Source organism: Notolepis coatsorum, assembly GCF_963971535.1.
Source record: "Notolepis coatsorum genome assembly, chromosome: 1".
Taxonomy (NCBI): Eukaryota; Metazoa; Chordata; class Actinopteri; order Aulopiformes; family Paralepididae; genus Notolepis; species Notolepis coatsorum.
The window spans coordinates 85,963,316-85,990,397 of NC_140165.1; the positions used below are offsets into that span (position 1 = coordinate 85,963,316).

At 48.7% G+C, this 27,082-nt stretch overlaps 1 protein-coding gene across 2 annotated transcripts in view; it reads right to left on the bottom strand.

The window, feature by feature from the left end:
• The window catches only part of LOC311227408 (transcriptional regulator ATRX-like), a 183,642-nt gene that overhangs the window by 61,869 nt on the left and 94,691 nt on the right, over positions 1 to 27,082 (bottom strand). For both annotated transcript variants that reach the window (XM_084313034.1, XM_084313033.1), the window contains exons 21-25: positions 16,234 to 16,409; positions 15,665 to 15,782; positions 13,516 to 13,646; positions 12,692 to 12,765; positions 10,326 to 10,438 (exon numbers count right to left, since the gene is read on the bottom strand). In XM_084313034.1, the coding sequence (XP_084169160.1) occupies positions 10,326 to 10,438; positions 12,692 to 12,765; positions 13,516 to 13,646; positions 15,665 to 15,782; positions 16,234 to 16,409 (612 nt within the window). The remainder of the gene's footprint in view (positions 1 to 10,325; positions 10,439 to 12,691; positions 12,766 to 13,515; positions 13,647 to 15,664; positions 15,783 to 16,233; positions 16,410 to 27,082) is intronic.

The following is a 27,082-nucleotide window of genomic DNA, read 5'->3' on the forward strand; positions in this document are numbered from 1 at the left end:
AGACGTGGTGGGGTTAATGGACATGACTTATCCTTTGTTCTGTGCACATGTAACACATAGTGTGGAGAAGCAAAGGGCTCAGGAGCAGAAAGTCAGGGATCAGGATAGAAATGACTCAAGGAAGTTAACTCAGCAACAACTGCAGCCCCAAAGGAGGTTGCAGGCAGTAATGGTGTCATCTGCTACCTCTCCACCCATGCAGGACCAGGGACCCCCGCCTGCACCTCAGGTAGTGAGAAGTTATGACTATAGTTCACAGAACCAGGCGTCCAGGCGGCAGACAGGGAATGGGCAATCAGGCCCACGGTTTACACAGGGACCGGGGAACGAACAACAGTTTCCCCGTTTCCACTGTTGGAACTGCGGCATGCAGGGACACAGGGAAATGAGATGTAGGCAACCATACCGTCCCGGCTCGGAGTATGGAAGACCCGTGCGCCAGGGGGAGTCACAAGGGCCCCACGACCAGGGGGAGACAGGAGGGCCCCGAAACCAGGGGGGTAATCACTAGGGGTGCCCAGATAATGCGACGGGGGGAAATCAAATGATTGTGGTTTCCAAGGGAGCTGAGCAAGAACCTATTCTGCAGGTCCTAGTGGAGGGCAAATTAACAGAGATGATGGCAGACACTGGAGCAGGTTTTTCCTGCATAAAGCAAAAATACGCCGCTCACTTACCCCAGTCTGGACAGTATGTTCGGACGGTCGGATTCTTGGGAAAAAACAACCGATAGCATATTACTCTAGAGCTCTTTCGCCGGTAGAGCAGGGTCTGCCACCTTGTTATCAGGCCCTGGCCGCAGCACATTTGATGTATGAGAAGGCAACGGCCGTGACAATGGGATATGACATTTGCATTTGGACACATCACAAATTGGCAAACTTGATTGAAAGAGGCAAATTTGTTCTGACCAGCCAACGGCAACAGGCTTACATGAGGCTCCTGCAGTACTCGGACGTTATGATAAAAACATGCCACGGCAGTAACCCGGCGGATCTGGTACCACTCCCGAGCGAGGGTCAACCGCATGAGTGTGAGGTGGAAGCGACAGGCTTTCGTGAAACTCCGTCCTGATTTGGGAGTCGACCCGCTCGCGATAGCAGAACTCTCACTTTTTGTGGATGGGTCCTGCTATCGGGAGGGGGAAAATTTAAGGTCAGGATACGCCGTCGTACAGTGCAAACCTAACGGAGAAACACTAACAAGAGAGGCCGGACAATGCATGCAACCATGTTCGGCCCAGCTTGCAGAACTAATAGCACTAACAGAAGCATGCATAATAGCTAAAGATCGCACGGTTAACATCTTTACAGACTCTGCGTATGCGCATGGCGTATGCCACCTATTCGCGGCCATTTGGAAGGCAAGAGGCTTTAAGAAATCGGACGGCTCACCGATCCTTCACCACAAGCAGGTTGTGGCGCTTATTCAGGCTGTAAAGTTGCCCAAAAGCATTGCTATCGTAAAGTGCCAGGCACACAGAAAAGACCTGTCCTTTGTGACGACGGGAAACAACGCGGCGGACGAGGCCGCGAAGGCGGCGGCTGCGGTGCCGTCCACGGCTGTTCTGATGTTTGCGGCCGAACTGACGACTGAGGTAACTGAGGATAATTTGAGTGATCTTCAGGACTCAGCCACGCAGGCCGAGAAACAGTCGTGGACGGAGAGGGGGGCGGTAAGGGGGGCAGATGGTCTGTGGAGGAGTCATAACGGTTTGATAGTCGCCTCCATCGATCTTCTGTCCTTAGTGATACCTGAGGCTCATGGTGTTGATCACTGTGGAAGAGCAGAGACCCTGAAACGAATCACGAAAATGGGATTTTGGTCCCCAAAGCTTCAGGCACAAATTGACGTTACACTAGCCAGGTGTTTAACATGCTTACAGGGCAATGTGCGCAAAGGAGTACCGACAGTGGCGGCTTACACACCCCTCCCTGAGGGACCATTCAGACATCTGATTATGGACTATACAGACATGATAACGCCAGTGCAGGGCAAACGATACCTCCTGGTAGTAGAGGCCTGCTTTAGTCGCTGGATTGAGGCCATTCCATCTAAACACAAGAACGCGGACACAGTGATCAAGTTCCTGTGTCGCGAGGTCATTCCGAGATTTGGAATTCCCACGATATTACAAAGCGATAATGGCCGCGAGTTCATCGACAAGGTGGTTAAAGGGCTGATGCAGAAATTAGGTATAAGACAGCGCCTTTCCTGTGTCTATAGTCCCGGGTCGCAGGGGAAGGTGGAAAGGGCCAATCTGGTCATTAAAAACAAACTGTTGAAAATCTGTATGCAAACTAAGCTTAACTGGATTGATGCTTTGCCACTTGCTCTGATTAGAAGCAGCGTAAACCGCCAAACACAGCTAACACCGCATGAAATGCTTACAGGCCGCAGCATGCCAGCACCGCCATTTAGACACCTGGCTAGGGGCCCGGCATTAGATATTTTTGAGCAAGATCTGAAAAAATATCTTCAGCAAGTGACTAAAATACATGAAGCTGTGTTTCGACAGGAGCAGAGAAAGAGAAGGAGGCGGAGAAGGAAGCCACCAAACCGAGACTGATCCCTGGGGACTTGGTCTTCGTAAAGGTCCACAAGAGAAAGTGGTCATCACCCCGGAGAGAGGGCCCGTACGAGGTGATCCGATCGACTGGAACGGCAGTCCAAGTCAAAGGATCAGCGACCTGGTTCCACTTCAATCACTGCATAAAGGCCAGCGGCGATCTCTTGGGGGATACAATCGATCGCAGTTATGCAGAACCCGACATGGAGGGTCCGAGACGGCAACTGGAAGGTGCAGTGCCTGCTGATGCTCCCGCAGATGTTGGCAGCAGTGTGCGGACGGTCGGCCGGGCACAACGACGTCATTAAGAACCGTCACGGTCGACCCGTCCTTGAGGATGACGGGTTTGAGTGGGTAGGAGTCCCACGGGGTCCCGCTCAGGCTCAAGTACCAGCAGACTTTCATGACCAGGCTCAGAATCAGGCGCCCCCTTTTCCCTCCATCGAGGAAGGGGGGGAGAAGATAAGACTACAACCAAACGGGGTGTTTCCCGTAGGACCGCAAGGGCATGTTTTTGATTTTGACCATTCCCCCGTTACAGGCGGGGATACTTACCATTATACTAACGAGCATCGGGTTGTGGGGGTAGATAGGAGAGTTGAGCCTGTCCCGAACCAATCACAGGGGACAGGGGTGAGGGGAAAAAGGGAGGTCAAGGACACTGAGTCGGAAGAGGTGGGGGGACAGGATATGTTCCAGAGGACAGCCGGAACGTTGAGGGACTCAGTGGGCTCACTCTGGGCCAGGTTGAGGGGTTTGCTTCCTTCCGGGGAACAAGATGGGGGCGACTATGACTATGACGAGGAAGACCCGGAGGCTGACCCGATGTATAGGGCGGCTTTAGGGAATGAGTGGTTTAAGTGGGTCCAGTACACGAGCGCGCAGAATCAGATAGAGGATTGTTATGTCTGCTCCAAGGCACGTCCGGATAGGCTGCTGGTGAAGGGCACGAAGTTCAGTTGGGCTCAGTGTGACAGGGACGCAGAGGCATGGGAGGGGCCCCATAATAGTCGCCCTTGGTGCGAGGCAGAGTGTTTGGGGTTTCTCGGCTCTAGTCGTTTTAAGGCGGCAGGAAACGTCACGGATTTCAAGGATGTCACTATGCGGGAACGGTGTAGGAAATTGGATGTACGTGTGCAGGGGGTAGCGACGGGGTTGCCAATACCCAGAGGTGTCAAACTATGGCTGACCAAGGATTTCGAGTGCTTGCAAAAGGAGGGGACCCGGGATGTAGGGGAGGTGGCAGAGGGGCGGTGCACTACTATTTGGAGCATCACGACTAACTGTACGAAAGAAGGAAAGTGTGGACACGGGGTCGTGTTAAAGGGAGTGGATACCAACCCACGGCCTGTAGCTTGCCCTTTTCATGTCCAGGATATGGCACTGGCGGACCAATACTGGCTCTGCGGCGGTAGGAGGTTGAGGAATACACTTCCTTTAGATTGGTCAGGTAGATGTGCCCGGGTTCAGGCGATCATGCCAATGGTGGTCCTACCATTATCAGTGACGGAAGGACCTTCTGAGTCTCCTATCTCTCGAACGAAGCGTAGCTACAAGGCAGACCCAAGGGTGTATCTGGACAGCATAGGACAGCCAAGGGGCATTCCAGCCGAGTTCATGGCTAAGAATGAGATTGCGGCAGGGTTTGAGTCTATTCTGCCATGGATATCGGTCAATAAGAACACCGGGTGGATCAACTATTTGTTTTACAATCAGCAGCGGTATCTCAATTACACCGAGGAGGCGTTGGATGCAATGGGGGACCAGATGCACGCGACCAGTACGGTGGCGTGGCAGAATAGACAGGCTCTGAACTGGTTAATGGCGGAGAAGGGTGGAGTCTGTTCCATGTTTGGACAGTACTGCTGCACATTCATTCCGACGAATGTGGGGCCAGGGGGAAAGTTCTCCGAGGCCATGGCTAAGCTGAAGGATTTGAGGGAGGAATTGAGGGGGAATTCTGGCCGGAATGAAGAATGGTGGGGGAGTGGGGTGTTGGAAAGATTGGGACAGTGGGGAAGCATAGTGATGCAGACGGGGATATCCATCGGGGTGGCAGGGTTGATATTGGTTCTCCTTTTCTGTTGTGGTATGCCTCTCTTGGGTAGGCTGGTAACTTCACACGTAACGAGCCAAATGCTGATGGTGGGACAGAAAGAGATTGAGCCACAAATCGGGCCATATCCTCAGCTTTATGCTGCCTTAGAGGGAGACGAGGGGATAGAGGATTAGGGGTATGGTGAGGTAGGGACATTTTCTTTTTGTTGGTTCTTTCCTTTAAGAGTGACGGGGGATGGTCTGAGCGCAGTTTTGTTGGTTTATTCCTTTAACTAGGAATTTTAGTCTGATTTTCTAATGATCCTTCGGCATAGAGATTGCAACCATTGAAAATCATTGCATTGTTTTTTATTTTTTTATTATTTTTTGTTTATTTTACTTGTGGTCCTGGTCAAACCGGAATGGGAAGGGGCATCGGCAGAGTGTCGGTTCTGAGCCTGAGGAAGCATTGAGAAGAAGTGGTCGGGGGATCGGTTCTGGGGACTGGAGGGACAAAAGGGGGGGGGCTAACGCAGTGGGCAAGATGGGCACCTCCCGTCGAAGATGGGGGGACACGTGGTGAGGTCGGTACCAGCGCCTCCCGTCCAGGCATGGGGACATGCTTCTACGAGGACTGGAGGTGTGGCGTGGTGGTTGCTGTATTGGCAAAATGTGACTTTTGGCAATACGGTGAGGAGACTATGGCGTGGGCATGGAAGGGGGGCTGAGCGATGGACACTGGGACTCAATGTTATGGAAGAGACAATGTCATTTTTTTGGGAGGGATGTTCTATGTTTAGTTCTGACGGTCAACTTCTCCTTTCCCTGATGAGTCGCGGTTTCCGGCCGGAACTGTGGCTCATTTGGTAAGCGGTGGAGGTTGGGGGGATTTGTCTGTCAGGTTAGGATTATAAATTGGGGTATTTTTTTTTGATGTTTTATTATTACTTTTGTTTTGAGCGGTTTTGTGTTTATTGTGAGAACGGTAGTCAGCCTTTGTTGGTCCGTTAGGGGTCCAGTGAATGAAGTAAGGTTTCTTGTTTAGTTAGACGTTCACATTTTCTTGGTTATATGATTTGGGTGGGACTAGGGATAGCCCCAAATGGGGGAATGTTGGGGAAAATGTGTATACGAGGGTGGAGGTAGGAAAGGGGTTAGTCTTGACTAGTTTAATATAGGTCAACTAGCAGGGCTCAAAGACACTAGGGCGACAGTCTGGCTGATGTTCTTAAAACAGCCTCAAGATAGCAGATGGACATTTCAGTACATCATATCGTGTGTTCTAATCTTGTGTCTTTTCTCTCTTACACACATACACAGCACACACACAGACACAGCACACACACACAGACACACACAGTTACACAGCACACACACAGACACAGACACACACAGTCGCACAGACATACACACCGACACACACACACATTCCCTGTGTCACAATACACACATACAATACACACACGTCTGTACACAGACGCACACACACACAGACACACAGTCGCACAGACATACACACCGACACACACACACATTCCCTGTGTCACAATACACACATACAATACACACACGTCTGTACACAGACGCACACACACACAGACACACACACACATACACACACACACACACAAACACACACATCTCACTCTCTCTTCATGTTCTTAATGTTTTACATCATATCGTGTGTGGATATCATATCTTGCTTATCTCTCCTCATGTTCTCTCTCTCTCCGATGTTAAATCTACGTATCATCTTAATGTACGTCATGTCAGATCTGACATGATGTGATACGTCATCATATCTGTCATGGGGGCAGGACTGAGAGGGGATTTAGGGACAGGCAAAGGGTTCCAGGGGAGAGTGTTTTTTGTTCAAGCTGTGGCGATCCTCTTTGACCCATAGCTCTTGCTGTTAAAGAACTTCTTTTCTTAAATAAATTACCTATTTGTTACAATTGGAAATATCGTCTCCTGCTGTGTTAAACAACCTTTCCACAACAGTTGATAAAGTGGGCAGCTAAACTTGCCTTCCTGGATTTTGTACATAATACAAGTTCATGTTAAAAGGATGACACAAAAAGCCAGACCAAGGGCTTGTTTCAGTTTTATAATAAACAATCAAACTGAGCATTTATTTTGCCTGTCTATTTGTTTGGTGGAAACGTGATCATGAAGTAAAAAAAAAAAAAAAAAAAAAAAGTAGTGCCGATGTAGCTAGCTATTTTTGCCATGTTCTTGTAGTGTAGCTTGCTACATTTATCTGGGGATAGCTTCCATTGTAGTTGAGCTATATTTAATCGAGAGTAACTTGTAGTGTAGCTTGCTACATTTTCCAAGTAGCTTGCCCATCACTGTTAATAACCTTACATGCAGTTACAGCGTGGACATTAGTTCATATCCTTCCAAGGACACACTGAAGGGCCGCAAACAGGTAGTCTGCTACAACAACCTCACCTCTCTCCCTCTGACCACCAACATTGGGGTACCACAGGGGTGTGTTCTCTCCCTGTGGCTTTTTTCCCTCTACACAAACAACCTCCGATCAGCATCCCCCTTAGTCAAAACGCTGAAATATGCGGACGACACCACCATTCTAGGGCTGATCTCCAACAACAAGGAGGATGACTACCGGCTGGAGGTGGAGCGGACACTAACATGGTGCAGAGAACACAACCTCATACTCAACGAAAGCAAGACCGTTGAACTCATCATTGACTTTCGGAAAATCACACCCACTAAAACACCCATGCTCATCAATAACCAACCCATTTCAGCCACAGACACATTTAAATACTTAGGAACACACATCAGCAATAAACTCAATTGGGATCATCACACCACTCATCTACTTAAAACAGACAATCAAAGATTATTCCACTTGAGACAACTCAAGAAGTACAAGGTTAGGAAGACTTTAATGATTCAATTCTACACAGCCATAATACAAAACATCATTTCACTCTCCATCACTGTATGGTACGGCAACACCCAAACACACACTACACAGACTAGACAGGATCATCATAAGGGCATCCAAAATCATTAACTGCACACTCCCCACCCTGGACTCCATACACAAACATCACACCATCACACGCGCACACAAAATCATCAGTGACCCCCTGCACCCAGCTCATCACCTCTTCCAACTCCTCCCCTCTGGTAGGAGGTTCAGGTCACTGGGCAGCCGCACAGTTAGGTTCAACAACAGTTTCTTCCCCAAGGCCATACAATTACTTAACTCCAACTCCTCCTAATCTTACCCCCTGCTGTTATGTTATGTATGTTATGTTTATGTTATGTTTATGTTCCATGTGTCTTCTTGTCTTTGTGGACTGTGGTGTATTGTCGCAGCTACCACCTGCACCGTACTCGAATTCCACCGGCCTGGCCGTGTGGCAATAAAAGGAACTTGAACTTGAAGGTCTATGGAACTTTTTCACATGGAACATAAACATAACATACATAACATAACAGCAGGGGGTAAGATTAGGAGGAGTTGGAGTTAAGTAATTGTATGGCCTTGGGGAAGAAACTGTTGTTGAACCTAACCGTGCGACTACCTAGTGACCTAAACCTTCTACCAGAGGGGAGGAGTTGGAAGAGGTGATGAGCTGGGTGCAGGGGGTCACTGATGATTTTGTGTGCGCGTGTGATGGTGTGATGTTTGTGTATGGAGTCCAGGGTGGGGAGTGTGCAGTTGATGATTTTGGATGCCCTTATACACAAACATCACACCATCACACGTGCACACAAAATCATCAGTGACCCCCTGCACCCAGCTCATCACCTCTTCCAACTCCTCCCCTCTGGTAGGAGGTTCAGGTCACTGGGCAGCCGCACAGTTAGGTTCAACAACAGTTTCTTCCCCAAGGCCATACAATTACTTAACTCCAACTCCTCCTAATCTTACCCCCTGCTGTTATGTTATGTAATGTTTATGTTCCATGTGTCTTCTTATGTCTTTGTGGACTGTGGTGTATTGTCGCAGCTACCACCTGCACCGTGCTCGAATTCCACCGGCCTGGCCGTGTGGCAATAAAAGGAACTTGAACTTGAAGGTCTATGGAACTTTTTCATGAAAAGATATAACTTCTTGAGCTTCTAAATCACATACAGCTTCTTGAGCTTCTAAATCACATACAGCTTCTAAATCACATACAGCTTCTTGAGCTTCTAAATCACATACAGCTTCTTGAGCTTCTAAGGGTGCTTTCTCACTCACCATTCAGCTCTGTTCCGTCTCGGTCCGTCTAACGGCTAACGCTAGTTAGCTTAGCCTAGTACTAGTCTAGTATAGCCACTGTAGCACTTATTTTTCAGCAAAGAACGTGCAATAAACAAAACGGATACATTCACTGTGTGTTCTGCCTCTCATTTGTTGATGAAACAAAACTAACATCAACACAATTGAACACCAAAAGCGGAGTTTAGTCTCATCGGCGCTGATTGTTAGCTTACATGCTAACGTGAATGGAATATGCCAGTATAATAGTATAGCATTGTGGCTAGCAGCTAACGTTAGCTCACGTTGGTTAGCCAGCCAGCACCAAACTGATGATATCGGGAGCTATCAGTAGCTAGATAACATTAGAGACACCACTGGTCTATAGAAATAAATGCATTCGAACAAGAAAGTATAGTAGACAGACATAGCAATGGCAAACGCTAAGCTAACGTTATATGCATCGCTCGTGGCAATTATATTGCATGTCATTGATCTACTGGTCGACCACGGCCGACTGCTTGGGCACCACTGGTCTAATAGAAATAAATGCATTCGAACAAGAAACCAATGTATAGACATAGCAATGGCAAACAAAATTGCCAGGCCTAATGCGAGCCAGGGAAGTGCTGTGCGTTGTAACGTGGCTTCATGTTTTCATCCACTGAGCTGTGAGGCTCCACATGCTTGTTTTTGGTTGAGGTCTGAACTCTCAAATTGCCCATAAATATCGTTTTTGTGGGTATTGTCCAGTTGTTGCCGTGTGGTTTTATCTGCCCAAAATTCAAGCAAGCATGAAAGCATTACAGTAACGACGTTGTGTGTGTCACGCCCCCCGCTCCCACTGGCCCGCACCCGAGACCACCTATTTCATCGGTCCAGGTTCAGCGCCCCCGGGGACGAATCAGCGGGGGGGCGGGACGGGGGGGGGAGCATTCTCACTCAGACAGACACACCCTTTTCTGGTTCGACCCGCAGCTGATTCGACCCCGAATGGTGAGTGAGAAAGGCCCCTAAATCACATACAGCTTCTTGAGCTTCTAAATCACATACAGCTTCTTGAGCATCTGAATCACAGAGGGTTGGGCTAAGCAAGGGAACCCCTCCCAACAGGATAATATTATATTATATACAGTCACTCCATAAATATTTGGAGTCAAGACAATTTTTCCTAATTTTGGCTCTGTACACCACCACAATGGATTTGAAATTAAACAATGACGAGGTGCTTTAAGTGCAGACATTCAGCTTTAATCTGAGGGTATTTACATCCAAATCAGGTGAACAGTATTTACAAGAATTTATATACGTGCACCGCCCTTTTTAAAGTAATTGGACAAAATAACAATCCATAAATACAATGGTCACTTGTATGTACTCAAAGCTAATCTTGATTGTTTCATTTCAAGTCCATTGTTGTGGTGTAGAGAGCCAGAATTGTGAAGAGTGTGTCAATGTCCAAATATGTACGGACCCGACTGCAGGTTCCAGTACCTTCCACTGCTGAGCTGCTCTGTTGGTGTCCGGCCCGGTTGACGCCTTTCGAGTTGTTGTCCCAAACTATGACCACATCTTCCTCTGCATCGGGGTTCACATGTCTCGCTCCACTGCACACGACATGAAAGGAGAACAGGGAAAATGAAAGGAATTGACACACTGTGGATAACAGCCAAGAGAACAGATTTGCGGAAGTGCAAATATAAGTCAACAAAGCTTGATAGAAAGCATGGTTTGTGAGCATTTTTCAGTGGAACATATAAAGGCACATCTAAGTATACTGTACATTTCCCATTTTCAGAAAGTAGATTTATTATTGTTTTTGAAGGTCTAAATGATTAGACTGTGTTTAAGCCGAGAAGCTGCAGTGAAGGGCTGAGTTTCTCACTACTAAAGCTATCAGTGAGGTTGTGCTTTGCACAATTCAATACCCAGACAAATAACCATATAAGTCAGTTTTAACATTTCAGAGGAACAACGTTTTCAAACTTTATTATATAAAAAATGGTAAGTGAGAGTGTTGTGTCCATTCATAGTTAAAGACAGTAGAGGTTGAGTACTTTATTATCTAAAGATGGTAAGATAGAGTGTTGTGTCCATTCATAGTTAAAGACAGTAGAGGTTGAGTACTTTATTATCTAAAGATGGTAAGATAGAGTGTTGTGTCCATTCATAGTTAAAGACAGTAGAGGTTGAGTACTTTATTATCTAAAGATGGTAAGATAGTGTTGTGTCCATTCATAGTTAAAGACAGTAGAGGTTGAGTACTTTATTATCTAAAGATGGAAAGTTAGAGTGTTGTGTTCATTCATAGTTAAAGACAGTAGAGGCTGAGTACTTTATTATCTAAAGATGGTAAGATAGTGTTGTGTTCACTCAGAGTAGAGTAGTTTTTGGTGATATATCACACACTGAGTGATTTAGATTAACTTCACAAATGCAAATACATGGGCTGTCCAAAACAACATTTTAATAAGGTCCGGGTTGAAAGATAGTGAACCTATCCATTAACACTTTAACTGCCACACACGAGATATCTCGGGTTTCCAATAGTTATGTTGAAAGCCACTCACGAGATTTCTCGAATTTTTTATTTCTTTTTTAGCCGAAATCATATTGCATCACGCGAGCCTACCCGAGTATACCCGAGCACCGCCAGCGATCATATGTGGAAAAAAGCGCCCCCTATCGTCTCCCAGATGACATAAGGGATTTTGGAATGGACTCAATGAAAATGGATGGGGAAAAAAATCCGGTACTCCACATTTTCCAGTCCACTGATCCAGCCGGGGTTACCACAGTTCATTCTGGAGCCTCTCAGCCCTGCGGAATCATGTGTACTACTGTATCACGTTGGATCCATACACTTTTATCGATTTTTTCGAATGGTGATCAGGAATTGGAATATACCAGTTGGATACCATCTGATGTCAGGTAAGGAATCTATGTTATCAGTGTTAGGATAATCAGACTAATTTTGATGAAGATATAGGCTGTTTTGTGAAATGGGCTCTTTCGGTTTCACTGGAAAAGTCCAAGAGGAAATGAACAGTGGTGCAGTGCTGCTGGTATAACTCGGTATAACGGCGTTATACCTCGGTCACTGAGGCTGAAGTACGCGCAATCGCTTTTTACATGGCATTATCCAACCGGACTCCCGGAGAAGCATGCAGCTGCAGAGCCGCAGAGCCAGCGGTGCTCTCTGGGTCGCGCGCTGACGGCCGCGCTGTGAGGCAATAGTATCCAGCTGCAGGACGAGAGCAGCCAAAAAAAACTGTGCATGCGCGCGCACGCGCGTGGAGCGTTTGACCTACTGTCAATCCACTGCACCACTGGAAATGAACACGCCGATTATCCGTGCGCGGCGCGAATGTGCTTGCGTGCACGTATAATATTGATCATCTAGCGTTTATTTGAAAACGATTCATAAATAGGCAGACGAATATCGACGTTCTGGAATATTCCAGTAAAAGACGATTATCACAGAATGGTCTAGAATGAACTGTTTTTTATTTCAAAACGGGTGCTTTTCAAAATGCTCTGAAACGGAAATGAAGCGATAAAAAACCAATCTGCCTTGACAGCACTGACTGGAAAATAGTCTTTGATAAGCGACGGGCAGATTAGACACATAGCCATAATTTAAAACATAGATTAGGCGATATTAACGTTAACATTGAAGTGGACTGTGGCATCAAGGGGGTAAAAAGGAAAACCCGGCGTGGCACTCAAAGTGTTAATATTCCATCACAAATGTACACAACAAAATTGTGTATCATGGCTCACAAAGCAAACTAAAAAACTATGATAACAGGTAATGTAGATGATAAACGATACATATATTATCTCTTGTGCCAACTCACCTTGAAGTCACAGCAGATTCTTCATTTCCTAAGAGAGCAGCGGCTTTAGTCTTGTTCTTCGCACTAAAGCAGCCCTTGAATGAAATAGAACAAGCTGGTTTTTCATCATGTTGAAATGACGCAGTGAACTGCAGACTAGGTGATTAATCCAGTTTCAATTACAATCACGATATCGTCTTCCGACGATCATGAACACAAGATCATCGTGCCGCGAGGCGTGTTACTCTCATTTTGTCTCGTGTTGTAAATGCAGCGCACCCTTCCTTCACAGCGTTTCAATATCGTGTTTATAATCGTGATTGCGATTTTTGCCATAATGGAGCAGCCTTACTGCAGATGCTAGGAAGGTTAAACAGACAGTAGAGGTGTCTGCGGTTAGAGGTCTGCTCCTCTGGGTGATGTGGAGACGAGGCGGCCGAGCTCCCATCAATCTGTGGATCATGTTTGTTGCGTTTTTCTGCAAAGAATCTCGTCTAAATCCAAATTGAAATAATTTCTTCTCCAGGACCTCTTTTCCTTGTATTGAACAAGCCATTTCTGGTGGGTGTAGAAAGTAGCAACACACCACAGTTTACATGAATGATTCCCTTCCTGCCCACACCCAGGAGTAAAACACCTTTTACAAAATGGCACTAGGCAGTATTCCTGTTTCCACAAAGTACAGCTAAGTGATTCATTAAAGCGAATTGATGCTTGACATCACAAAGAGTAACAATTCTCGACAGCTTGTCCCCTTTAAGGGTTAGGATGCAGCTCTACGATGCCTAGATTGGGAACCAAACATCGGTTTATGTAGGTTTAAGAGTTCAAACTGGTATCTCCACCTTGTTTTCTTTGCTGATGTAGTTGAGCTGCAGACACCAGGGATGAGTCCAGACTCGGCTGAGTATCTGGAAGTCCTTGAAGAGGTGAACTCCAGGCTTGACCGTGGCTCCCGCCCCGAGGCGACTTACACCTGGGAAACCGGCCACACTCACAATGTAGATTTGAAGAGGAACGGCACGTTTATCAATAGAGGCCATGCGCGCCGAATGTTTGTGTAGCTGTCTCCCTTCCAACATGGCTGCCTGGGACCATTGGTGACCAGATGTCTGTGCAGTGGTGGAGCAGGTGAAACACTGTAGACCAACACACACTACTTCAATGAATATCTGAATAAAAAAAAGGAAGAAAACGTCTGTCTTCTACTATTATGTACTATGCTACTATAGCTATACTACTAACTACTATGCACTCAAGTCCAGCACTGCTAGATGGACAATACCTCTTACACCCCCTGCTGTACCCCTCTTCCTCCTCCTGTACCCCTCTTCCTCCTCCTGTACCCCTCCTCCTCCTCCTGTACCCCTCCTCCTCCTGCTGTACCCTCTTCCTCCTGCTGTACCCTCTTCCTCCTGCTGTACCCTCTTCCTCCTGCTGTACCCTCTTCCTCCTGCTGTACCCTCTTCCTCCTGCTGTACCCCTCATCCTCCTGAGCTGTACCCCTCCTCCTGCGCTGTACCCCTCCTCCTCCTGTACCCCTCCTCCTCCTGCTGTACCCCTCTTCCTCCTGCTGTACCCCTCTTCCTCCTGCTGTACCCCTCTTCCTCCTGCTGTACCCCTCTTCCTCCTGCTGTACCCCTCTTCCTCCTGCTGTACCCCTCTTCCTCCTGCTGTACCCCTCTTCCTCCTGCTGTACCCCTCTTCCTCCTGCTGTACCCCTCTTCCTCCTGCTGTACCCCTCTTCCTCCTGCTGTACCCCTCTTCCTCCTGCTGTACCCCTCTTCCTCCTGCTGTACCCCTCTTCCTCCTGCTGTACCCCTCTTCCTCCTGCTGTACCCCTCTTCCTCCTGCTGTACCCCTCTTCCTCCTGCTGTACCCCTCTTCCTCCTGCTGTACCCCTCTTCCTCCTGCTGTACCCCTCCTCCTCCTGCTGTACCCCTCCTCCTCCTGCTGTACCCCTCCTCCTCCTCCCCTCCTCCTCCTCCTCCTGTACCCCTCCTCCTCCTCCTGTACCCCTCCTCCTCCTCCTGTACCCCTCTTCCTCCTCCTGCTGTACCCCTCCTCCTCCTCCTCCTGTACCCCTCCTCCTCCTGTACCCCTCCTCCTCCTCCTCCTGCTGTACCCCTCCTCCTCCTCCTCCTGTACCCCTCCTCCTCCTGTACCCCTCCTCCTCCTGCTGTACCCCTCTTCCTCCTGCTGTACCCCTCCTCCTGCTGTACCCCTCCTCCTCCTCCTCCTGCTGCTGTACCCCTCCTCCTGTACCCCTCCTCCTGTACCCCTCCTCCTCCTGCTGTACCCCTCCTCCTCCTCCTGTACCCCTCCTCCTCCTGTACCCCTCCTCCTCCTCCTGTACCCCTCCTCCTCCTCCTGTACCCCTCCTCCTCCTCCTGTACCCCTCTTCCTCCTCCTGTACCCCTCTTCCTCCTGCTGTACCCCTCTTCCTCCTGCCCCTCCTCCTCCTCCTGTACCCCTCCTCCTCCTCCTGTACCCCTCCTCCTCCTCCTGCTGTACCCCTCCTCCTCCTGAGCTGTACCCCTCCTCCTCCTGCTGTACCCCTCCTCCTCCTGCGCTGTACCCCTCCTCCTCCTGCTGTACCCCTCCTCCTCCTGCTGTACCCCTCCTCGTCCTCCTGTACCCCTCCTCCTCCTGCTGTACCCCTCTTCCTGTACCCCTCCTCCTCCTCCTGTACCCCTCCTCCTCCTGCTGCTGTACCCCTCCTCCTCCTGAGCTGTACCCCTCCTCCTCCTGCTGTACCCCTCCTGCTGACTTCAGCAATATTACACAAAAAATGTTAATGTACTGTTAATTATATATCTGTTCCACAGCGAATTGTTTACAAGATCCAGCAATAAGACAGCAAATGTAAAAATGTGTGTTGCTATATCTCATGTATCAACACAGAGCAGCCACCGGTGTGTCTTGGAGGACATGGTGGGTGTTCTGAACATGGCCTGAAGTCCCACGGCCCCTCCCCATGATGTGAGTCCTTACCAGTGAAGTGGTCGAGGTAGTAGCGGTATAACCTATACTGCAGCGAGGACACCCTCACAGCAAGCACATAGTCGTGTTTCGGAGGTAGGAATTCACTCAAGACCGAATAGTCTCTTCTCTGGGAGGGAGGGAGTGAGGGAAGGAGGGAGATAGGGAGAGGGAGAGACTTGATTGGATCCTCGAACAGAAAAATTATTGTCTTACTATTGTGGGACCTTTTTGGAAGTCCCCCCCCGCCCAGTGCTGTGAGTAAGCAGAACATGTAGCTTGAAATGCATTTGTGCCAGTTTTGTCTGACTAAAACCACTGAAACCTGCACGGACTATAACATATACGATGGCAGATAAGGTACAGACTCTCACCCTGCACCTTGTGTTTACTTTTACTCATAGTATATATTCAGATAAAAATATTTATACAACATATATAACATGCACCTTTGTTTACACTGCTAATTGTTGTGATATTTCTGTGATGCAGATGCAGATTCCTTTATTAAGCCATATGTGTAACCACATTGGTAATTGTCTCAGCGTTACAGAGTATGCATTTTGCAGTCCTGTCCTCACCTGCACACACCCGGCCAGCATGGTGTGGAGGACGTGGGCACGGTTCTTCATGAGCTGCACGTCTCTGGGGGTGGAGTCGGCACACTGGCCATTCTTAATGGGGTTGATGAAGCGGTTCCGGAACTCCTTCGGAGAACCCAGGAGATTCACCTTGATGAAGTTCACCATGCAGTGGTCTGGGAGGAAGAAGAGTTATATACATACAGTATATATTAAAATAACATGGAACATTTCAAATCATATATAATTATATATTTGTATTATCTACAGCAGCTCACAGCTCACTGTGTCAGTAGTGTAAATTTTTGTACACAACAGTCCATGCGGCTATGTGATCTAAAAGAAATATAGCAGGTGTAATATACTGTATTATGGAACGGGGGTGTGGTCTTCAAAGTAGGGATGCAGCGATACTATTTTTTCCACTGCCGATACAAACTTAAAACTGCCGTCATTGAGAGTAAATTAGTTTGAATATGACCATCAGTGATGCCATTAGGGACATTGAATCCTTGTTTTGTGTTAATTACAGCACCATGAAATGATGTAGATGAAAAAATAGCAATACCTTTTCTTATAGGGACTGCTACATTATCATTTAATTGAGCTGTAACACAACACAATGATTCAATCACTGGTGGCCATATTCAAACGCATTTACTCTCAGTAACTGTCAAACTAAATTAATGTGTGCCAAACTGTTTTCAATTTTTTGGATGTGTGTGAGATTATGTGCAAAATAAATCAGCAGTTTTTTGGTGAAGTGCCCCTTTAACTTTTGGTATGGTCAATGTAACTGAGGGGTACAATTCCCTGACTGTATTGTTAGATATGATATTTAATACCACTACCTCATGTACTTTAACTTCTGGCCACCCAGTACAAGATATAAGTATGATGAACACTTTCCCACCTGATGAAACGAATCCACACAAATGTACCAAATCGAAGGTTTAATACAGCAAAGGGTGTATACAACGATCACTTAATTACATTTATGATTTGAAATATGGAATATGCACTTTTATGGCAAATGAGTATTCGTAGGTAAATCAACATTGAATGTCCAATCTCTGGTTGCGCAGGGAGTAAGTATACAACCTGGAATATTTAGGAAACGATAGCGATGGTACTTAAATGATTATAGCTGGATACACTAAGGGGGGGGGGGGGGGTCCCGCTGGTTGTAAGACAGTAGGAGGGGGGGGTTAGAGAAGCCGCTGGCGGTATCCCATCTGGCCGACGGTGTCTTGGGAGAATCCAAAGTCTTGGACACGGTGCCCACAGAACCTCGGACCGCAGACGAATACAGCTGGACCCTCTGTGGAACGGTATCTGCCGGTCCACAACGGAGAGACGTGAGGCGACCTCACGTGTAGAGCGCCGTCTCACCTGGAGTCCTCTCCGGGGGGTAATTCCAACACTCCGCAGTGTTGGCCTTTATCCATGGAATAATCAAAGCACACAAAGCATAATCCAAGCCGTGGAAGGCTCGCCGTCGTCCGGGTAGAGTAATCCAATATACAGGTCCAGTCGCTCTTGGCCCGGAGCTCCTCGGATGCAATCACCACTAGGGGTCTGACCAGCCTGGTTAAGCGTCCAGATAACGTCAGGAACGATGGGGGGTACTGATAACTTTAGAACTCTAACCGAACGATGCACCATACATAAAATAGACTATTATTAGCTTAATAGAATACGTCCAACTCGACGGTATAGTGCCAACTATGACTATTCAACTATTAATCTACACGATATCTCAATGCCTATTCTGGGCCAAGTAGGCCTTACTACACCGCACGTGCGTCGTGGGGAGGCTTTTGCGTCTGTCACTCTGTTGGAGGGTAAAGAACTGGACTAAAAGAAAGTTCTACTTTACTAGCGCCATATATATATGCGCTATGAACAAATAGTACCATTCGTATTTCGCCCGACATATTACTGCGCGGAACCGGGGGTTGCCTCGACATGTTAGGCGGCACGATTGAACTTGGACCTAGGGGTATGGCAACCTGGCGCCAGGTTCTCGTCCAATGGTAGAATGAAACTATTATGGGCTGTTTAGTAGAAACGGGGATATTCAATGCATATTGTACAAGGAATATACAGGGGATATCAAACGATATACAAATACAATTAAATATATATATATAAATAAATATACATATTCGGTTTAATCTGATCCTTCACAACAGCCGCCCCCTAATTAGTCCCACCTAATTAGCTAAGCAGAGACAGATTAACCGCACTGTCTACCACTCAAGGTCCGCTGTAAGGGTCAGTCAACTCACAAAGTCATAGGGTCATGGTCATCATCGATAGTATCTGGGAGTCGGGGCAGTTCTATGAGCCTCGCCACGGGACGTGTGTAGGTGCGCCCTTGGACGAGTACTTCAGCTGCTCGGACCTTGCCATCGGCACCGGTGATCACTTTGCTTACGCGGCCAGCCGGCCACATAGCTCTGGGTAGTGACTGATCAATAATCATGACGACTGTTCCTTCTGTCAAATTGTCTCTCTCTTTTACCCACTTCTGGCGGGTCTGTAGAGACGGTAGGTAGTGAAGTAGGAAGCTGCTCCAAAACTTGTCAGCTAGTACTTGGCTGTACCTCCACATTCTTCGGCCGTTCGCTTCTTCAGGCCTGTACATTGTCTGGGGTAGCGCGGGGTCCAGCCGCCCCATTAGGAGTGTGTTGGGGGTGACTGGGTCGACATCTGCTACATCACTGGAGACGTAACCGAGGGGCTTTGAGTTCAATACTCCCTCGATCTCCGTGAGGACTGTCATTAGGACTTCCTCCGCCACAGTCTGGGCTCCGAGTACGGCGTACAGGGCTGTCTTTATAGAACGTACTTCTCGTTCCCAGGTTCCACCGAAGTGGGGTGCGTTCGGGGGATTAAACTGGAAGTCAATCTGGGCTGGAGCGAGGTGGGTCTTAAGTTCTGGGCCCATAGCTTGGAAGCTCTCTCTCAGCTCTCTTTCTCCGCCTTTGAAGTTGGTCCCGTGATCAGACAACAATGTAGACGGTTTTCCTTTCCGTGATGTGAATCTCCGGAAGGCCATAAGGAATGAGTCTGTGCTCATGGTCGGAAGGAGCTCGATATGTATCGCTCTGGTGGTCATGCATTTGAATACAATACCCCACCGCTTCTCGGTGCCTCTTCCTCTCTTTATATACAACGGGCCAAAGCAGTCCATGCCTGTGGAGTGGAATGGCTTGTCGCCGATTCGGAGGCGACAGGGGGGTAAGTCAGCCATCCGTGGTATGCTGGGCTGCGCGCGCCACTTACGGCAGTCTAGACAGGTTCGCTGGAAGCGCCGTACTGCTTCTCTCCCTTGCAATATCCAATAACGACGTCTGATCTCCGCGAAGACTCTCTCTGCTCCTGCGTGGTGTACATCCTCGTCGTATTTCTTTATGATCAGCTCTGTGACCTTGTGTCGGCTGTTCAAGACGATCGGGTACTTAATGTCATCTGGTAGATCGGGGGCTCTCCGCAGGCGACCACCCACTCTGATGAGATTTAGGGGCGTCACTCTCTGGTGCCAGGTGAATCAGTCTGCTGTCTGATGGGACGGGGTTTCCTCCCTGTAGACAGTCTAGCTCATCGGGGAACGAGTCTCTCTGGGCTCGCTGTAGTAGAAGAAGTTCTGCTTCTTCGTAGTCAGCTGCTGACATGTCAGTGGTGGACTGAATCTCTGGGTGGTGCCGCAGGAATGTTCTTTGTTGCGCACTCTCTAGGGTAATGCAGTCATCTATGTTGGGGTCTGTGGAGGCGACAGTGCTCAGTCCACAGAACATAGGCTTCTTGTTCTCAGCCTCCTCGTTACTTGCTTCCCTCGGGGTGGGCGTAGGCCAATCTCCTTCCGGGAGCTTGAGGAATGCTGGTCCGTCACTGTAGATGTTGCGACGGGTTAGGTCATCCAGAGACATTCCCCGGGTGATGACGTCAGCTGGGTTGTGTTTGGTGTCCACATACCGCCAGCTTGCTTCCTCTGTTAATTCTTAAATCTCGGTGACTCTGACTCCCACGAAGACTTTGTATCTGCATGAATCAGACTTAATCCATGTGAGTACTGTCGTGGAATCTGACCACAAGATTGTTCTATGCACCGGAATGGTGAGTTCACGTTGGATTAACGTGGCTAGATGCGCTCCTGCGAGGGCTGCGCAGAGCTCTAGACGTGGGATAGATTGTTGCTTACGTGGTGCTATTCTTGAGCGGGCCAGGATGAAAGCAGTGTGTATCTTTCCTCCCATCTCTTGGGCACGCAAATAGGCCACCGATCCGTAGGCTACTTCGGAGGCGTCGCTGAAGACGTGTAGCTCAATCTCGCATGTCTCTGGCCTCACTGTGGATGGGAAGTAGCTGCGGCGTATATTGACACCTGGGAGTGAGTGGAGTTCCGTCTCCCACTCTCTCCATGTTGAGGCAAGGTGTGCGGGTATTGGGTCGTCCCAGCCCTGGTCCTTGTCCCATAGTGCTCGTACAATCATCTTTGCCCTGGTGGTGTAAGGTAGAATACATCCCAACGGGTCATATTGTCTGGCGAGTGTTCTGTACACACTCCGTCTGGTGGTCGGTATCGCCGCCGACCTTCCTTGCTCTGGAGCCAAGGGTTTGTGTCTATAGTGGAGCGAGTCTGTTTTGAAGCGCCAGACTAGTCCTAGTGTCATTTCTTGGGCTTCTCCTGGGATTGTCGCCATCCAGGTCTCGCTGCTGGCAGCCTTGTCCGCGGAGGAGAGGCTGCGCAATACGTGCGGGTCGCTGCTGGCCCACTGCCTGAGATCAAAGCCGCCTTTGATTAGGGAGGCGCGTAACTTGATTAGGAGAGCCTCGGCTTCTTCTTGAGTCGAGACGCTTTGTAAACAGTTGTCCACGTAGAAACTGTTCTTCACACTGTGTTGGACCTCTTCATCTGCTGCTGGGTCCTCTGTGACGTGTTTCTGTAGTGCAAATGTAGCACAGCACGGGCTGCATGTGGTTCCGAAGGGGAGTACTTCCCACTGGTAGATGGATGGGTTCTCATCTCCGATCTTCTCTCTCCATAGGAACCGTAGCAGAGGCTTGTCCTCCTCTACTAGTCTCACCTGCAAGAACATCCCTTTGATATCCCCGCTTATCGCCACCTTGTCCTGGCGGAAGCGCAGTAGCACGCCTAGTAGGGAGGGGCCGAGTGTGGGGCCGGGCAAGAGCTCTTTATTCAGATTTTGGGATCCGATCTGGTAGCTGCAGTTAAACACAATGCGATCCTTGCCGTTGTGATGGACCTTGTGATGCGGCACGTACCATGATTCGGTCGTCTGATCGGCCTCTTTAATGTCAATCTTTGTTACGTGTCCCGCTGTGATTAGCTTCTCAATCTCAGCTCGGTACACACTCTCTTGAGCGGGGTCTTTGGCTAGGCGCCGCTCTGTGTTCAGTAGATAGCGCTCCGTGGCGTCTTTCTTTGCGTGAAAGGTGGGCATTCCCTCTCGCCTCAGGAGTGGAGTTGCGTATCTCATCACTCCGCCGACTGTGACTCTCTTTGTCCCCTGCTCGAGTAGGTTGATGGCGTAAATGTCTTCTTTAGAGCGAATATCTTTCTTTTCGTTCTTAAAGGGCATTGTCTCTAGGGTCCATAGCCTCTCGACATGCTGCAGGAGAGTGGTGTCCCCCTCTGTCGCTCCGGAGCGGAAGCAGCCAGTGGCCGCCGCTCGGCCGAGAGGTTTAGCGAGGGGGCCTTGGAGGGTCCACCCTAGGCGGGTCTCGACTGCTGCAGGACAGCCTCGGGGGCCTGTATGGACCCGGTCAATCGGGACTATGAGTTCTGCATGGTCGGAGCCTATCAACAGGGTCGGGGTAGCGCCGTCTATGAGCGGGATAGGTAATTGGCGCAGGTGCACATATTTATCCATCAACTTGGTGACAGGGTAGGTGTACTGCGATAGTCCTATTTCTTGGCTGGTGAAAGCATTTGTGATCTTGTACCGTCGCTCTGGCTGCCCGTTGGCTGCGATGGTGAAGGAGACATTCTCGCCCTTTATAGTCTTTAAATCTCTTCTTATTGTCCGAATCGTCATTTCGTTCTTGCTCCCCCGCAGTCCCAGCTGGGTCGCAGCGGAGGCGAGCAGAAGGGTCTTCTCTGACCCGTCATCAAGGACGGCGTAAGTGTCCATGACTTTATCTTGGTAGCTCAATGTCACACGGACTACCTTTAAGAGCACTTGGGCTCCGCTGCTGCTGGCGGGGTCAATATACATGACACTTGCCTTGGTGCCGCTCCGTGGTGCAGGTATAGGCCGTCTTCCGTTACTATCGTGTAGTATATCTAGATGGGCTCCATCGCACCGGCTGCACCTTTTCTTTAGGCGGCATTCGGCTGCCATGTGGGGCCGCGCACATCGATAACAGCGCCTGTTGGACTTTATCCATTGACTCACTTCTTCTGCATTCATCTTTGTGAATGAGTCACATTGTGACAGCCAGTGTTCTTTCTCACAGTAGGGACACGCTATCTTCCACTTCTCTTTTCTCGAGGGGGTGCTGTGACTCTTACTGCTCGATACTGACTCTGATTGGTGCATGACAGTCACCGATCTTCTTCCATCATTTATTCTCCTGGGTCCCTCTCTGGAGCTTGGCGTGCTCCGCCCGAAGGTGTCCAGTCGTAAGCTGCTGACTTCTCTCGCCAGGAAGTCGGCCAGATCAAGGAGGGATGGCTCGGGGCCGTCGGGGTCGCGGTAGTCCCTCTGCCGCCGAAAGCGCTCCTGTCTTGCGGGTGGCAGCTTCTCCAAAATCCTCTCAACGTTAGAGTTGGCGTATAGCTCATGCATGCCCTTCTCCCGTTGCGCTCCCAGCATCCCCACCAGGGACTGCACTTTGATTGACAGGTCGTCTAGTGAGCGATTGTCTGTGGCTGGGGGTAGGCAGTCAATATGCCTTATCTCCTGGATTACGTAATCCCATATACGTCCATATCTCTGATCCAGCGCTGCAAGGGCCGCTGTGTATGGGGTTGAGGAGGTAGCATAGGCTAGCGCTATATTGTGCGCTCGCGGTACTTTCAGGTGCTTCAGTAATATTGCATACTTGTGGCGTTCATCAGCGACATCCACCATCATTGTCTCTAAGCACATCCGGAGCTCCGTGTACTGTGCTCGACTCTCATAGGCGAAGTCTGGGAATGACGGCGTGGCGTTGTATGACGCCGTGGATGGCTGATACATCGGCGAGCGTTGGGGGAGAGACCTCCTGGGCGAGTCCCCTCTTGCGCCTCGCTGTGGGCTGGTACTGGCAGGGTACCATGGCCCGCTGGTCCAGGTACTGTTCCTCGGGGCTGGTCGTGCGTCGTGCTCACCCGTGAATAGAGTCGGGGGTCTGTAGCGCAGCGCCGCGGGGGTATAGCCTGGACTGTATGGGACCTCCTGGTCCGGTGGAGTACTGTGCTGTCGTCGGGCTTGGTTCTCCTCTTCTTCCTCTATCAGATCTTCCAGATCCTGTAATCGTTTATTTAGCTTCTCCGCAGTGTATGCCGCTCCTTCCTTGTAGCTGGGTCTCGCTTGGACCGGTATGGGAAGGGGGTCTGCGGGGGGTCTAGACTCGGTCTGTTGGTCAAGTTCAGGGTCGCTTGCTCGTTGTGGTGACGCTGCTCTTGACTGTTGTCTCGACGAGTTCCTTGAGCCCCTGGCGGAGGGAGAGGGAGTTGTCCTTTTGATCAGCTGCTCTATTAGTTGCGCTTGTAGTCTGTCGCGCTCTGCGTCTCTTTGGGCACCGGCAGCGGCACGCTGGGCGTCGGCCCGGTCTCTTGCCATATCCTCTTCCATCTGGAAGCGTCTCATCTCCAGATGAGTGCGCTGTTCTTCGCTCCGTTGCTGCGCTTGGAGTCGGTCGCGTTCGGTAGAGGCTGTCAGGCTGACGAGGAACGCCTGTTGTAGTATCCTCTCCGCTTCGCTGGGGGGAGGCGGTTGTGGAGGTGAGCCGCTCCTGCGTGAGCCGCTCCTGGGGGTACTCGTTGGGGAGTCCTGGAGCTCTAGTTCCTCGGCGCTCTCCTCCTCTTCTTCCGTGCAGAGTTCTCTCTCTGTAGGGTTGTCTTCCTCCCGGGGCTGGTCGGGGACTACTTCTTGAGTAGTGGCGGGGGGTAAAGGCATGTCAATTCCCTCCTGGTCCCCACCGTGAGCTTGGTCAGTTACATTAGGACCTACTAGGGCCTCTGTGGTCGGGGAAACCTGCTCGTTAAGGTCAGACATAATTTTACTTTCTACTTTTACCGCGTTTACCGTTTGTCGAAGGCTAGGTAGTTGACTGACAGTGTAAGCCTCTAAGTACTGAGGTGTCTGTCGTCTGCGCCGCGGGCGTTCTAGGTTAGGAGGATCGTTTCGTGGAGTGTTCATCATAGGCCATTTTGATATTAATAACACTATATTAATATTACACTAGTTACCCTCCGGCTCGAAGGACCAATTGTAACTGAGGGGTACAATTCCCTGACTGTATTGTTAGATATGATATTTAATACCACTACCTCATGTACTTTAACTTCTGGCCACCCAGTACAAGATATAAGTATGATGAACACTTTCCCACCTGATGAAACGAATCCACACAAATGTACCAAATCGAAGGTTTAATACAGCAAAGGGTGTATACAACGATCACTTAATTACATTTATGATTTGAAATATGGAATATGCACTTTTATGGCAAATGAGTATTCGTAGGTAAATCAACATTGAATGTCCAATCTCTGGTTGCGCAGGGAGTAAGTATACAACCTGGAATATTTAGGAAACGATAGCGATGGTACTTAAATGATTATAGCTGGATACACTAAGGGGGGGGGGGGGGTCCCGCTGGTTGTAAGACAGTAGGAGGGGGGGGTTAGAGAAGCCGCTGGCGGTATCCCATCTGGCCGACGGTGTCTTGGGAGAATCCAAAGTCTTGGACACGGTGCCCACAGAACCTCGGACCGCAGACGAATACAGCTGGACCCTCTGTGGAACGGTATCTGCCGGTCCACAACGGAGAGACGTGAGGCGACCTCACGTGTAGAGCGCCGTCTCACCTGGAGTCCTCTCCGGGGGGTAATTCCAACACTCCGCAGTGTTGGCCTTTATCCATGGAATAATCAAAGCACACAAAGCATAATCCAAGCCGTGGAAGGCTCGCCGTCGTCCGGGTAGAGTAATCCAATATACAGGTCCAGTCGCTCTTGGCCCGGAGCTCCTCGGATGCAATCACCACTAGGGGTCTGACCAGCCTGGTTAAGCGTCCAGATAACGTCAGGAACGATGGGGGGTACTGATAACTTTAGAACTCTAACCGAACGATGCACCATACATAAAATAGACTATTATTAGCTTAATAGAATACGTCCAACTCGACGGTATAGTGCCAACTATGACTATTCAACTATTAATCTACACGATATCTCAATGCCTATTCTGGGCCAAGTAGGCCTTACTACACCGCACGTGCGTCGTGGGGAGGCTTTTGCGTCTGTCACTCTGTTGGAGGGTAAAGAACTGGACTAAAAGAAAGTTCTACTTTACTAGCGCCATATATATATGCGCTATGAACAAATAGTACCATTCGTATTTCGCCCGACATATTACTGCGCGGAACCGGGGGTTGCCTCGACATGTTAGGCGGCACGATTGAACTTGGACCTAGGGGTATGGCAACCTGGCGCCAGGTTCTCGTCCAATGGTAGAATGAAACTATTATGGGCTGTTTAGTAGAAACGGGGATATTCAATGCATATTGTACAAGGAATATACAGGGGATATCAAACGATATACAAATACAATTAAATATATATATATAAATAAATATACATATTCGGTTTAATCTGATCCTTCACAACAGTCAATACCGATCCATTGCTTTTACTAAACAGTAAATGGTTGATATATAATATTTTTTTTCTCCATTAAAGATCTAACATGCTATGTGCATAGCTGCAAACACGCAAGTGAAAAAGGTGACATAAACAAAACCACTCAGAAATATTCCATAATTTGGGTTCAAAAAGGTAACCGTTACCTAAAGGTTTTATGTATCGTTGGAGAATTGTGATATTTGACTTATGAATATTGAGTGAGCTTTAAATCACTTGTTTTGTTTGTTGCAATGTTTTCTTATGAGTACTTCAATGTTTGTGGTTTTATATTTAAAAAATATTTGTGTTTGTGTTTGTATTTTAAATGTTTGGACCCCAGGAAGAGTAGTCTCACCTTGGTGTAGTGTAGACTAATGGGGATCCACAATAAAACAATACAAATAAAGGTGACTAGTTTACAGGTATATAATGTGACCACTTGGGAACACACGTCGGGAGCTGTCGAATCACGCAAATCACACCAGAATTCTTTTATATATTTTGTTCTTGTTTTTTTTTGTCATATTATAACTGTTTGAATGTTTAAGAACATATTTACCTAACAGTTATAGTATATCTAATAGTAACATTTCTTTGTTTAAAGAAGGCTGTTCTCAGGCTGTGTTTCTCATTGCGTGGGGGCGGAGTTAAATTTGCATGTGAATCAAGAAGAGTGCTTTCGTTGGCCAGCGACGTGTCCTCTGAGTTTAGAGCGACGCCCATAACTAAACACATGGCCTCTGTTGATATTTTGGTGAGCTGCTTCTCACGATGGACACCCAGACGCTCACCACAGCTCTGAACAAACTTTTGGTTTCTGGAACAGCAATTGGACCATCGGATTTAATGAACGAGTACATAATTGGACTTTGTTAATCGTGTCTGTACAAAAGGATCAAGGACTGGGCAGACATAAAGACTGTGGGGTGCTGTTCTGCAGCTGGACGCCTCTCAGACATAAAGACTGTGGGGTGCTGTTCTGCTGTT